Below are 14,886 nucleotides of genomic sequence, written 5' to 3'. Positions count from 1 at the left end.
TTGTAATAAAGATGAGATTTTGCCATGTTGGCCAGGCTGGTCTCGAACTCCTGACCTCTTGATCCACCTGCCTTCAACTCCCGAAGTATTGGGATTACAGGCGTGAGCCACTGTGCCTGGCCTACATTACATTTTGTTTGTCCTTCAGTTGATCAGCATTTGGGTTGTTTGCACTTTTGGCCAATATGTATAACACTGCCATAAAAGTTTCAGCACAAGTCTTTGTGTGGACATATGTTTCCTTTTCTCCTGGACCAGCATCTAGGAGATGGATTACTGTGTCATATGGTAATTTTCTCAGAGTTTTCTTTGAAAATAATCACCTCAAGTTCTATTTGACTTTATTGAGAACTCTAGTACCTGGAGTCTTCAGCTTTTTTTTGTCAGTCCTCTTCTGAAGACAATTTCTTCCCATCAAATGTGATTAACATTTGACCAACTCACAAAGAACCAGAAGCTGGCCAAGCGAATGGTCTGTGTGTGTGTGTGTTTACTGGGAAGAGATAGGTATTTGTATCTACTGTTTGCCAGTTTCCTACAAGTGAAAATTTCCTGTGCTAATTATATGAATTGAAAAGAACTAAGTGATCTGCAGAGTCATACTTCCTCAGAGCATACAGACACTTCATTTCTGTTTGTAGAGAGAACTTTGCTCAATATTGACTGTTTTAGGGGTTTTTACAAATTCAATAACTATAGTTCGGTGACAGACGATACGGTGAAAAAAATACTTCCTCCTGGTAATGCAAATATTTATTGCCTGTTTATTATTTTCCTCCAAATGATCATTTAAGCTTTTTCGTTCTGTAAACGTGCTTAAACTTTTTGCAATTTTCCAGTCTCTGCAGTAAATGGAGAAGGTAGCTAGTTACCAAGGGAGCACAGTCTTCACTGTATCCTATGTTGACCCTGATTGGATCAACATAGTGTTTAAGAACAGGATGAACAGGTAACTGGCTCTGCTGTTCTGTCCTAGATGGTGGTTTCACCATAAGCTGCTCATCAGGAGATGTGCAGTGCTGGCTTCTCTGTGGCATGTCAGTTTTCTAGTAATCCAGATGGCATCTCACAATGATACCACACTTAGCCTCAGTAATTCTTTTTTTTTTTTTTTTTTTTTGAAACAGAGTCTTGCTCTGTCTCCAGGCACCAGGCTGGAGTTCAGTGGCACGATCTCATCTCACTGCAATCTCCACCTCCCAGGCTCAAGCAATTCTCCTGCCTCAGCCTCCCGAGTAGCTGGGACTACAGGTGCACGCCACCATGCCCAGCTAATTTTTGTATTTTTAGTAGAGACGGGGTTTCACCACGTTGGCCAAGATGGTCTCGATCTCTTGACCTTGTGATCCGCCCACCTTGGCCTCCCAAAGTGCTAGGATTACAGGCATGAGCCACCGCACCTGGCAGCCTCAATAATTCTTAAGGCTAACCTGATGACATCACCATCACACATTTTGATGAGGAATTGAATTTTGTAAGAGTCTACACCTGGATTTCAGGTGGAAAATCGTTCCTTATAATTTGCATTAACCAGGTCGTTAAACTACCCTTACTCTGTAGAAATCTGAATCAGAATGATGGTTAAGGCAGGCTTTTGCGCCTCTTTTTTTCTCTATTTTCGTACAGTTCAGAGTGCCTAGAGCTGGATATGGAGAGTTTAGGTAAAAGTCTGTTTGTCAAAGAAGTATTTCTATGGTCCTGTTTCCTGGGTTAAGTAAACCAAAAGCTACTAATAAATATTTATTAGATATTTGAAGTAATGCTCTGCTAATTTTAAATATTGAAAAGGAAACTTTCAAAGTAGGAGGCCTCCTTGCTGCCTCATCTTCATTTAAACCCTTAATAAATATTCCTTAAATAATAAAGAATTTTTGTTGTTTCAATTGTATGGGTTTAACAAAAACATTCCTGAGTCTGTGTCTTCTATAAGTTTGTCTTTTTTGATATGCATTCACATTACTGTTTCCTCTCGCTGTCTTTTTTTTTTTTTTTGAGGTGGAGTCTTGCTCCATCTCCCAGGCTGGGATGCAGTGATGCAGTCTCGGCTCACTGCAGCCTCTGCCTCCTGGGTTCAAATGATTCTCATGCCTCAGCTTCCTGAGTAGCTGGGATAATCCCTGCCACCACACCCAGCTAATTTTTGTATTTTTAGTAGAGACGGGGTTTCATCATGTTGTCTAGGCTGCTCTCAAACTCCTGACCTCAGGTAATCCGCCCACCTCTGCCTTCCAAATTGCTGGGAGAGCCACTGTGCCCAGCCTACTATTTCCTCTTATATGAAAAGTTTCTTAGCAATTTTTGTTTACCTTAGGCTGTTTCTTCCCAGACGCCCGCTGCAGACAGCAATGATTCAAGATGGCCTTATCTTCTGGCTGGTTGATGTTCTGAAGGACCCAGACTGCCTGTCTGACTACATGCTGGAGTACTCGGTGGCTTTGCTCATGAACCTCTGTCTCCGCAGCGCAGGTCTCAACAGCCTCCCAACCCTCATTGTGGTGCAGAAAGGGGAAGAGATCTTAACCCTCCACGCTAGGTTTCCAGTGAGCCTGATACGGTTTGCTTTTAGTCTCATAGAAAACTGAAAGAAGAGTGGAAAGCATTTCCAACCAGGTATCAAGGTGTTGAATCCCTGAGGCCAAAATCCCTTCTCACTCTGGAAAAAATGTTTTGTATATACATAGTGCCCGCATTAAGAGGAGACTAAGTTCATTTACATTTTTCTTTATTGTATCATTTAAAGGTAGAAAGTTAAGAATGTGACACCTGGCTGGGTGCAGTGGCTCACATCTATAATCTCAGCACTTTGGGAGGCCGAGGCAGGCAAATCATGAGGTCAGGAGTTTGAGGCCAGCCTGGGCAACACAGTGAAACCCCATCTCTACTAAAATACAAAAAATTAGCTGAGCATGGTGGCAGGCGCCTGTAATCCCAGCTACCCAGTAGGCTGAAGCAGGAGAAGTGCTGGAACCCGGGAGGTAGAGGTTGCAGTGAGCCAAGAGCATGCCACTACACTCAAGCCTGAGCAACAGAGTGAGACTCCATCTCCAAAAAAAAAAAAAAAAAAAAAAAAAAGAATATGATCCCCTTTTCTGAAGACAAAGAAGCATGTTCCCAGGATCCTGTAGGATTAAGTTGGCTGTAATAGCAGTGACACTAAACCCTGCTTCCTGCCGTGAATCACATGCTTTTCCCTGCCCCAGCCCTGGAGGTGGAGATTTTTCTGTGGGCACAAGTCATTTATATGCTTGATCACTAAAGGTAGTGATTTTAGCTTTTCCGCAGGTACTATCTCATTTAAATTGTTACCTGGGATGAAAGAAGCTTCTTTAGAAGAAGTACCAAGTCCAGGCTGTGGCTTTCCCCTGCCCGCCTGGGCAGCCAGTGTTTGGAGAAAAAGGCTCCCTGGATAAATAGCTGGCTCAGGAGTACTTGTTGGAAGCATCTTCACCTCCATCTTGTGGACTGAACCATGTAGCTGTGTGTTGTTGACTGAGTAAATGACTATTATTTCAGTCATTTTAAAAAACAGCATGTGTAAAAAGTTCTAGCTTTTTTTTTTTTTTTTTTTTTTTTGAGATGAAATCACTTTCTTTCACATAGGCTGGAGTGCAGTGGCGTGATTTTGGCTCACTGCATCCTCTGCCTCCCAGGTTCAAGCAGTACTCCTGCCTCAGTCTCATGAGCAACTGCAACTACAGGTGCCCACCACCACACCTGGCTAATTTTTGTATTTTTAGTAGAGAGGGGTTTTCACCATGTTGGCCAGGCTGGTCTTGAACTCCTGACTTCAAGTGATCTGCCCACCTCGCCCTCCCAAAGTGCTGGGATTGCAGGTGTGAAACACTGCACCCAGCCAGAAGTCCTAACTTCTAATACATGCATCAGATTAGAATTAGCTTTACTTCATCATCATCACCGTATTTGCAGCGATTTTTATGATGATGTTTAGAACTACTAAAATGCCCATATGGCCTTTGTGATGGCCGTATAGTATGTGGGAGGGAGAACACTGCTCTATAATGTATTATGCTTTCACTGTAATGAATCGCGCTGTGCTCTGACTGGGGTAATAGCCACTACTTGGGTAGCCACTACTTGGGGTGGTTTCTGAGCACCGAAGTTCTGTGCTACACTGAGTCCTTTACATACATTAGTTTACTTAATTTTGCATCATCCTTTGAAGTAGGTATGAATAATAATCCCTGTGGTAAACAGGAGGAAATTGAGGCCCAGATTGGTTTTGTGACTCACCCACTTGGCTTATGGGCAGAGGAGCCAAGATTTGTCCCCAAGTCTACCTGACCTAAAATTGTGCTTCTGGGTTTAGACATGTTATGTTCAGCTTTGGTTTGTTTCCCATAGGGAAGAACATGTGTGCCAAGGTGGCAGGCCTCGTGCTCAAAGTCCTTTCGGATCTTCTTGGCCATGAAAACCACGAGGTACTCATTCAGCGTTGCTGGCCCTGGGCTTAGAGGAGGCTGCACTGGGGACCCAATGCCTGTGACCCCACAGGCACACAGCTGGCCCAGGACAATTGCTGTATTTGAAAAATGTCCATGTTCTCCCTCCTCCAGGGACTTTCAGAAGCAACTGGAAATCTTTTATAATTTTTAGAATTTTAGGAGTCAGAAGCAGGATGTTGTTCTTTCTGTCCCCATCTGTGTGGCCCGCTGACCACTGGCCTGTGCTGGGCCCCTCCGGCATTGCTCCCCTACAGTCCACCCTCTTGGGGTGTTTAATGTATCTCCATGGTTGTGGATGGAGCCTCTGTACATGTGTGTTGAATTTGCAGAAATTGATTGTCCTGTAGGTTTCATTCTGTTTATGGCTTTCACCTTGGCTTGTTAGGTCCTTTCTATGTTGCTTTACATACATCTGGTTCATTAAGTGTCACTATTGCAAACTAGCTCCTTGTTTGTGTCCCTGCCATTTTACTTACCCGCCTGTACACTCTGGGTGCCTTCCAGTCTGTTGCCACAGCAATCCTCAATGGACTTGGCCGCACCTGCCTCATGGGAGCCTGTGCCAGAGCTTCCATGGATGCTAGACACTCATCACTGCTGGCTGCCAGCATACGTCAGTGTCAGGTCACTGAGTGCGGCCAAGTTGTCCTCCAGAATGGACTGTACTAGCGTTTACTCTCACCAGTGTCTCTGTAATACCTGGTGTGATTTTCTACGTTTTTAATTTATGGGCTTCAGGCTCTTTTTAAATAAAGTAGAGGTATGGGTAAACAATTTAACAGAAACAAATAAATATGATTATTCTCTCACTTGCCTTCTACAAATGCCATTACAGAAACCATGACAAGGCTTCAACAAAAATCTGACCACTTTAGACAGATGAGACCCAGAGGTATATCTGAGCAGGACACGATTGAGTACCACTTGGTTTCCACGTGTCTGTGTTCCCGTTTCTTTTTTTTTCGAGACAGAGTCTCACTCTGTCGCCTGGCTGGAGTGCAATGGCGCAATCTCAGTTCAGTGTAACCTCTGCCGCCTCCCAAGTTCAAGCAATTCTCCTGCCTCAGCCTGCCGAGTAGCTGCAATTATAGGCACACACCACCATACCCAGCTAATTTTTTGTATTTTTAGTAGAGACAGGGTTTCATCATTTTGCCCAGGCTGGTCTCAGACCCCTAACCTTATGATTCACCCTCCTTGGCCTCTCAAAGTGCTGGGATTACAGGTGTGAGCCACCACACTCAGCCCGTTCATTCCCATTTCAAGCAGACAGCTCCCATTCTGGTCATTCCATTCACATTTTATACTAGTTCTATCTACTGATTGGGGTGACTTCTTTAGCAAGTGGATGTTTGGTGGCTTTTGCAGTTTGTGACATTCATATTGTATTTTAAAACTAGTAAGCTCTTAACTACTTCTAGGCCCGAGTGAACTCTATTCCTCTCTTTATTCAGCTCAGGCAGGTGAAACCAGTGGGAAACATATTCTTCCATCTCAAAATAAAGGTTGGTTTCAAGTACTGGAACCAATATATCTGCTCTGAAAACTGAATAGACGAAAGGATTCGAATCATGTCGTTAACTGTTACCAATGCATTGGCTTTGAAAATAAGCTGGACAAGCCAGGTGCGGTGGCTTATGCCTATAATCCCAGCAATTTTGGGAGGCCGAGGTGGGAGGATCACTTAAGGTTAGAGGTTCGAGACCAGCCTGGCCAACGTGTGGAAACTCCATCTCTACTGAAAAAAACAAAAATTCACCAGGCATGGTGGCATGTCCCTGTAATCCCAGCTACTAGGAGGCTGAGGCATGAGAACCACTTAAACCCGGGAGACAAAGGTTGTAGTGAGCTGAGATCGTGCCATTGCACTCCAGCATGGGTGACAGAGCAAGACTCTGTTTCAAAAAAAAGAAAAGAAAAATATAAAAAGAAAATGAGCTAGAAAAACTATATATATATCTCTATCTAAAATATATTTATTTTAGATAGATATATGTACATATGTATTTTTAGATATATGTACATATATACGTAGTTTTAAAATACAAATATAAAATATATTTATATAAATATAAAATATATATATATATATTTTAGATCCAAGAAATGTGTTTGCTACACAAGTAAATGAAATATTCATATATCCTGTAGTAGTCATGATCTTGAAAGACAAAATGAAAATTAAAAAATGATGCACATAATTGACTATATGAATATTACATTTCTTGTTTGGAAAAGATGCTATAATCAAAGTCAAAAAATGAATGAAGCCCCGAGGAAAAGTTGCATCACATGTGACCAAAATTTAATATTTCTAATAGTTGAAGAACTAGTATAAACTGATAAGTAAAAGTCAAGCAATCCAATAGAAAAAAGGGTAAAGGGCATGACTGGACAGTTCACAAAATGGTGCTGGCCCAGAAGCATGAAAAGATGTTCAGTCGTGCTGGTATCAGGGAACTGAAAAGGAAAACAACTGTAGGATGCCTTTTACCCATCAGCTTGGCAAGCATTGAAAGTGCTAATGAAGTCCAGTGCTGAGGGAGGGCGATGGGAAAGGAGCCCTCCTCCATTGCCATGGTGGGCATAGCGTACAGCCCGCTGAAAAGGGATTTTGCTTCTCAGCACCTGCCATGCTTCATGTCCTGTGCATGCAAGTAAAACGTGGGTCCTGTCCTCAAAAAGCTCAGAATAGAGGGGACATAGTGTGAATTTAAAAGGATACTGCCTCCAGTGCTGTAGTGGAGGGATGTACAAGATGTACAAGAAGCGGAAGTGAGCGCCATGTCTGGGCTGAGTTTTTAAGGTTCATTATATGTGTGAAGACCATTCCTGGCAAGGTGAACTGCAAGAACCTGGCTGAAATGTGGAACAACCTGGTGGGGGCATCCCTTAGATATTGTGGACAGATCGTGGTGGCAGGGAGGGAGAAGCAGAGGGCTTGAGATAGAGGCCACCCCTTAAAAGATCCTGTGTGCCACACTAAGGAGTCCGCCTTTCCAACTGGGCTCTGTGGAAGGTTTCTGAGATGGAGAGAGGGAAGATTTGGTCCACGCTGTAGAATGTTCGTAGTGATCTGATGGTTAAATTAAAGGATAAATATTGAGGGTAGAAAGACTGTTTTGGAGATTTGATATAACCTAGGTCATGGACAATGATGTCTAAACAAAGACAGCAGCAGTGGATATTAAAAAGAAGGGTTCCTATCAAAGAGCCTTGAAGACTGAGCATTGGAGACTGAACAAGAAAAAATCAAACGTAACTCCAAAGTTTCTAGCCTGAGTGATCAGGAGGTTCAAAGTAACTTTAATTAAGCAATGAAATGCAGCAGGAGTGAGCTTTGGGAGGAGTGATGAATCTGGTTTTAGACTCAGTGGTAGCGGTCACTCAGACATGCAGATGGAGATGTCTGTCACTTGGAAATGTGCATCCTGGAGTGCCAGAGAGCTGCAGGGATAGGAACACCCACTCTCCCCATTTGCCAGATTGTTCTGCAGTGTGGTGTTTGATAGAGAGTTGTGCAATATTTGAAAACTTGCAAATAACTGTTTGTTTTCCTCCACTTAAAGATCCAGCCGTATGTGAATGGAGCTCTGTACAGCATCCTTTCTGTTCCAGACATTCGTGAGGAAGCAAGAGCAATGGTAAGAAAGCGTGCCTGAGAAACATGTGAGCTTCCTTCAGTGCCGGAGTTCAGAGCTCTTAGAGCAAGACGTCCTCGATTGGGCTCCATGGATGGACTCGGATCCTTTACAAACGCGCTGAAATTGTATGCAAAATGTTTATTTGCCATTTCCTAGGGACAGAATCTGTAGCTTTTCTCAGATTCTCAAGAGGATTCCTAACTCCTAAGAGGTTAAAAATTCAAGTGTTAGTTCCTATAACTGTTGCAAAGTTATAGACATTCTGACGGCAACCAAATAGAAAAGATTATCCAACTCTCTAGGACTTGGTTTGTTTGGAAAGTAGTAAACTCAGTATTTAGTATGTTTACGTTAATACTTGTATGTGCAGTAAAAAAAAAACCTCAGGTGATTAGTGTCTTATTTTCAAAGGACAGATGTTTCTAGATCTAATCTGCAAAACAGCTAGAGTTTTATCCTTTTTCCTTATACCATGTGAAACCAGGTTAACAGTGTATTAAACGCTGTGGTGAAAAAGTTAAATATATTTCCATCCTCAAAACACAGGCAAAATTCTCATTGACACCAACAAAACATTCCTGTAATTGGTTTTGCTTACTTAGAAGAATTGCTAAGTCTTCTCATTGATCATTTAAAATTACACCAACAGTTACACCAGAGGCGAAACTTATTTAAGAACCATTCTATGTGATCACACTGAACAATGGACCTTAATTACCTGCTGCTTTTAAATTTCACCACAGAACAGGGGAAAATAAATTTGCTTATATTCTGCATTATGGTCATTTAGGTGAAAGAAAGGGATTGTCAGCCAAGGCAAAGAAGAGAAGAAAACGTGTAGGCTTAAAAGAATGGAGGTAACATCGAATCTGAGTGAAATGCAGCATGGAGGAAAGACACCAGGGCAAAGGGATGGAGAGGGCAGGGGAGTGGCAGCCAAGGGCAGGGACCCCTTGAGGAAGAGTCACAGTTGTAGGTTATGACAGCAGGACTGCCCTTAGAGATCCCAGAGCAGGGAGAAAAAAGACAGAAGATAGGGACAGAGCTTCTGAGACCTATGTGACAGCGTCAGGAGGTCTGACAGTTACCCAATAGGAGTTCCAGAAGGAGAGGAATGTGAGCAAATGGGGCGGAAAAATATTGGATAAATAATGAAGAAATTTGGTGAGAAATACAAACGTAACAGTAAGGTATCTAGGAAACCCCTAAATGTTTGGAAAATAAACAGGATACGAGTATCAGTTATCTATTACCGCATAACAATTTACCCCAAAGCTTAGTGGTTTTCTGGTTTTGTTTTTGAGACAGAGTCTCGATCTGTTGCCCAGGATGGAGTACAGTGGCACAGTCTAAACTCATTGCAGCCTCTGCCTCCTGGGTTCAAGCAATTCTGCCTCAGCCTTCTGAGTAGCTGGGACTACAGGTGCACACCACCAAGCCTAGCTGATTTTTGTATTTTTAGTAGAGATGAGTTTTCACCATGTTGGCCAGGCTAGTCTCGAGCTCCTGAACTCAAGTGATCTGTCTGCTTCAGCCTCCCAAAGTGCTGGGATTACAGGTGTGTGCCACCGTGCCCAGCTGATTTTTGTTTTTGTTTTTGAGACAGGTCTTGCTCTTTTACCAGGCTAGAGTGCAGTGGCCTGATCATAGCTCAACTGCAGCCTCCATCTCCCAGGCTCAAGCCATCCTCCTCTCTCATCTAGTAGCTGGGACTGTAGGTGTGCGCCACACCTAGCTAATTTTTTTTTAAGAGACAGGGTCTTGCTATGTTGGCCCAGGCTGGTCTCAACTAGGCTCAATTGATCCTCCCACCTTGGCCTCCTAAAAGTGCGGGGGTTACATGCATGACCTGCTGAGCCTGGCCCTTGAATTTTTAAATTACAGTCATGCACCACGTGACAACATTTTGATCAACAAGACTGCATATATGATAGTGGTCCAATAAGATTATAATTCCCTATTTTAACTGTACCTTACCTATGTTTAGATATGCTTAGATACACAAATACTTAACATTGTGTTATAGTTGCCCACAGTATTCAACACAATCACATGCTGAACAGGCTTGTACCCTAGGATCTTACTTGGCTATGCCATATAGCCTAGGTGTTGTAGTAGGCTACACCATCTAGGTTTGTCGCTTATCTATGATATTTAGACAATAATGACATTGCCTTATGACACATTTCGCAGAACATATCCCAATCACCAAGCTACCAATGACTGTTTCTTTGGGACAAACATTCAAGAGTGGAAAGCAGAGTAGTCCTAACTAACAGTTGCTCAGTTATAATTAAGACTTTAGCCTCTGCTACCAAGCTCACTCACATGGCTGTCAGCAGGAGGCCTCCGTTTCTTTCTGGCTATTGGCTGGGACCTCATTTTCTTCCCAAATGGGCCTCTCCGTAAAGCTTCTCTTGACGTGGCAGTTGGCTTCGCCTAGAGTGAATGATTTGAGAGAGAGTAAGCAAGACAGAAGCCCCAGTGTCCTTTAGAAAACCTACTCTCAGAAGTGAGATACCATTGCATTTATTCCCTTGGTTACTCAGACCCACCCTGGTACAATGTGGAGAAGATTGCACAAGGGTGTGACTAGCAGGAGGTAAAATCACTGGGGCCACCTTGGGCTGGCCACCACACACTCCTAGCTAACTGTGGGTCAAAGAAGAAAGCTCAAGGGAGATGAGGGGCTATCATTCTGTTGAAAAACATTACAAATATTTTCTCAGTTTTGGTTAGTCTTTTTAAATTCTGGTGGTTGGCCAGGCATGTTGGCTCACACCTATAATCCCAGCACTTTGGGAAGCTGAGGTGGGCAGATCACGAGGTCAGGAGTTTGAGACCAGCCTGGCCAACATGATGAAACTCTGTCTGTACTAAAAATACAAAAAATAGCCAGGTGTGGTGGCACGTGCCTGCAGTTACAGCTTCTCAGGAGGCTGAGGCAGGAGAATCACTTGAACCTGAGAGGCGGAGGTTGCAGTGAGCTGAGATTACGCCATTGCACTCCAGCCTGGGCAACAAGAGCAAGTCTCCATCTCAAAAAACAAAAAACAAAAAATGTTATGGTGGTTTTGGTCAAATATCTGCTTTATGGCTTCTGACATGGGTTTCTAGATAAGCTGTGAGATTTTGACTTTGAAAAGGAAATGTGGATCACTTACCTAAAGATATAAGTAGATGATGGGGCACGGTGGCTCATGCCTGTAATCCCAGTACTTTGAGAGGCTGAGGTGAGTAGATCACCTGAGGTCAGGAGTTTGAGACCAGCCTGGCCAACATGGCGAAACCCTGTCTCTACTAAAAATACAAAAATTAGTCAGGCCTGGTGGTGGGCACCTGTAATCCCAGCTACTCAGGAGGCTGAGGCAGGAGAATCGCTTGAACCTGAGAGGCAGAGGTTGCAGTGAGCGGAGATCACGCCACTGCACTCCAACCTGAGCAACAGAGTGAGACTCAGTCTCAAAAAAAAAAAAAAGAATAAGTTTCCCTCTGGCATTTAACAGAGATTAAAGAGATACAAGCCAGGGAGGAATCCCTTTTAGCCTAAGAGGAAGCTTTTAAACACATCACCAAGGTGGTTGCCAACTTAACTATTTGTAAGAGTTACCTCTAAGGGATGATCATGGCCATAGTAAGATTTTTCTAAAACCCTGAAATTTCCCTCCTTTCACGTTTATCTTTGAGGAAGTTTTTAGATTGATAAAGCCATTATATTCTCTTTGCACATAGATCTTACATGGATGTATTTGCTTGGCAGAGTCTAGGTTGTGTACCTGCACCCTAGCTACAGGGGAGGCTAGAAATACTGAATAATGAAGGAAATAAGACAAGGAAAATGTTTCCCACAATCTCTCCACCTTGACATCTGCTCATGCTCGATGCTAGGGAAGTGGAGGCAGAGCTGATGTCCTCAGCCCTGCTGGTATTTGGATGTGTGTCAGCACAGTCCTTCTGGAAGGCAGCTTGGCGATTACATGAAAAGCCACAATCCATCTTTTGGACTCATTCATTTTCTACTGGTTGTTGATGCACAGAAAAAGAGTTCTATGCATGACAATGTTCATTGCAACATCTTTGAAAGAGTGAAAAGCTGGAAGCAACATAAATATCTAGTAATACAGGAATTGCTAAAGAAATTATGATTCTTTTGCTCAAATGTTTGTAGTTATTGAAGATGATAATTAGGAAAAGCAGTATGAAACAGTCTGGAAATTTTTATTTTACTTTATAATGAGGGATAAAAGCAGAATATCTCTATAAGAATGTATGTACTTATGGAAAATGACACAATTTACATAAAAATTACATTATTACCAAATGCTATTATAGTAGTATTTCAAGAATACCCTAAAGGGAAAAAAGAGAACAAAATAAATGAGTGTCCTGGGGCCCATTTGAACTTTAAGAGCCTGCCAAGGCCTGGAGCTTGGATCAGATAAGTGGAGCTGCCCTAATACCCACCCAACAGGCCTCCTGCAACTAGGGCTGGAGTCATAGTCAGCCTTGGCGCTCTCTGCCCTGGGCACCCCAACAAACATCCTGTCCAGGGCTGGAGCAGACCAGAGGCTTTGTGCGTTATAAAGGCTCCCAGAATCTGGGAGAGCCAGGGATCTGGGCTTAGAAGCCACTCAGCCCAGAGGAATGTCCAAGCACTCCATGGGGCTGCTCTACTCCAGTGACCCTGGGGCTCACAGCACAGACCGTGATGCCAGAAACTGCCTCTACTCTCCCCAGAGGGCTGGGCACTGCTGCTCCCCCCTGCAGCAGAATCACGTGTGTTCTCCATGTGCCTGATCCTCCACGTTGCCCACTTCTGAGTCAAAGTTTCATGTGCGTGCATTTGCTTGGCAGAATCTAGATGGTGTGCTTGCATCCTAGCTGCAAGGGAGGCTTGCAATTTGAGTATTCTGTTGCACTGGGAAATTAACAGTGTAGAAAACCTGTTTAAAAGGCATTCAGCCACAGTTGTTCATTACAAGTGGTCAGCCTAGTTGCATGTTCTGTGATGCCCACTAGGCATTGGTATTGACCTTTCTTTTATTGTTTTTTTCCTTTTTTTTTTTTTTTTTTTTTTTTTTTTTTTTTTTTTTTTTTGAGACAGCATCTTGCTCTGTTGCCCAGGCTGGAGTGCAGCGGCATGATCTCAGTTCACTGCAACCTTCACCTCCCAGGTTCAAGTGAATCTCCTGCCTCAGCCTCCTGCTGAGACTATAGGCACATGCCATCACACCCAGCTAATTTTTGTATTTTTTTAGTAGACAGGGTTTCACAGTGTTGGCCAGGATGGTCTTGATCTCCTGACCTTGTGATCCACCTGCCTCGGCCTCCCAAAGTGCTGGCATTACAGGTATGAGCTACCAAGCCCAGCCCCACCCCCTTTTTTTTTTTTTTTTATTGCTAGAGACAGGGTCTTGCTATGTCACCAGGCTGGTCTCAAACTCCTGGGCTCAAGCAATTCTCCTGCCTCAACCTCCCAAAACACTGAGATTATAGATGTGAACCACCACGCCTGGCCTAAGTATGGATCTTTCAAAATTAGTGTAGAAATTTCATATTCTTGGCCTCAAAATTCTACTTCTGAAGCTCCACACAAGACATGAGCAAATATGTATGTATCAGAATGTTCATTCCAGCCTTACTGATCATAGCAAAAGTCAGAAAACAATGACATGACTTAAGATGAGGGAGTGACTAAGAACAGAGGCCAGAAGGTGAAGTGCTTCAGAGTGGGAACTCCTGAGCCTGAGGCTGGGTTTGAATCGTGTTCTGTTACTTCCTAGTTGTGTGGGCTAGTGAGGACTGAAGGTCTCTGGGTAATCGTTTTTCCATCTGTAAAATGAGGATTATTGCAGTACCAAACTCATAGGATTGTGAGCGTTACGGAGCTCATAATATATTTAGAGCAGTGCCTAGCACACAGTAAGTGTTGAGAGATGTTAGCAGCTATTATTATTGTAGCTATGGAAATATGGTTTATAAGTTTTTATTGAACATGAAAATGATCATAAAGTTAAGAACATATTATCAGTATGTTCTGAGTTACATAAAACAATGCACATAAAAGGAAGGAAACACCTCAAAATGTTCTCAATTATCTCTGGGTGGGGGCCCGTGAGTAATTTTTATTCTTTCTTTTAAGTTGTTTGCAAGTTTTCTATAGATAACTTGTATCACTTTCATAACTAGAGGAAAATATTTATATCTACCTGAAACAGATATTTGAATTTCTCAGGAGGAAATTTCCCTTGAAGACCTTTAATGATAGAGGATTAGACCGTGAAGCTGGAACTATAGAATGCGCTAGAGTTTCATTGTTGCATAAAGGTAGAAGTGAGTTTGAAGATAGTTGTTCTGTGTAGTGTTCAGTGTATGTTCTGAGGCTCTGGGAGAGATGCTTTCTCTTACTTAGTCCCTGAAAGGTCCCTTGAACGAGTGACTGCAGTTGTGCCCATTTTGCTCCTGGCAAAATCAGTGCTTAAAAATAAAATCCTCTGCTCAGGGCCGCATGGCCGGTGAGGGGCTGCGCACCTTGGCTTGCCTCCCAAGCCCTCCAAACCTGTGCTGTGGCATCACTCCAAAGTTGGGACTTTCACCTAGTCAGACGTCTGCACATAACAAATTGTTTTCTGTTCTTAAACCCTATGCATACAAATATAGCATTCTGTATGATGATCTTTACGATGGTCTGTAATCATAGCTAGCTGGCAGGAGTTCCTTACCAACTTTTTGCACACTGCTTGTGTCCCCCACCCCCCACCCCACTTCTGTTTTGAGAC

At 43.1% G+C, this 14,886-nt stretch overlaps 1 protein-coding gene across 5 annotated transcripts in view; it reads left to right on the top strand.

The window, feature by feature from the left end:
• Positions 1-14,886, top strand: part of ARMC9 (armadillo repeat containing 9) — a 177,901-nt gene that overhangs the window by 79,490 nt on the left and 83,525 nt on the right. For 3 of the 5 annotated variants that reach the window (XM_039469780.2, XM_074398860.1, XM_039469781.2), the window contains exons 15-17: positions 2,312-2,466; positions 4,363-4,439; positions 8,033-8,107. In XM_039469780.2, the coding sequence (XP_039325714.2) occupies positions 2,312-2,466; positions 4,363-4,439; positions 8,033-8,107 (307 nt within the window). The remainder of the gene's footprint in view (positions 1-2,311; positions 2,467-4,362; positions 4,440-8,032; positions 8,108-14,886) is intronic. The other 2 variants (XM_039469783.2, XM_074398861.1) reach the window with 1 other exon arrangement.

Source organism: Saimiri boliviensis, chromosome 5 (assembly GCF_048565385.1).
Source record: "Saimiri boliviensis isolate mSaiBol1 chromosome 5, mSaiBol1.pri, whole genome shotgun sequence".
NCBI lineage: Eukaryota > Metazoa > Chordata > Mammalia > Primates > Cebidae > Saimiri > Saimiri boliviensis.
Note: the sequence above shows the minus strand (reverse complement) of the source record. Positions and strands in the feature narration are given on the sequence as shown.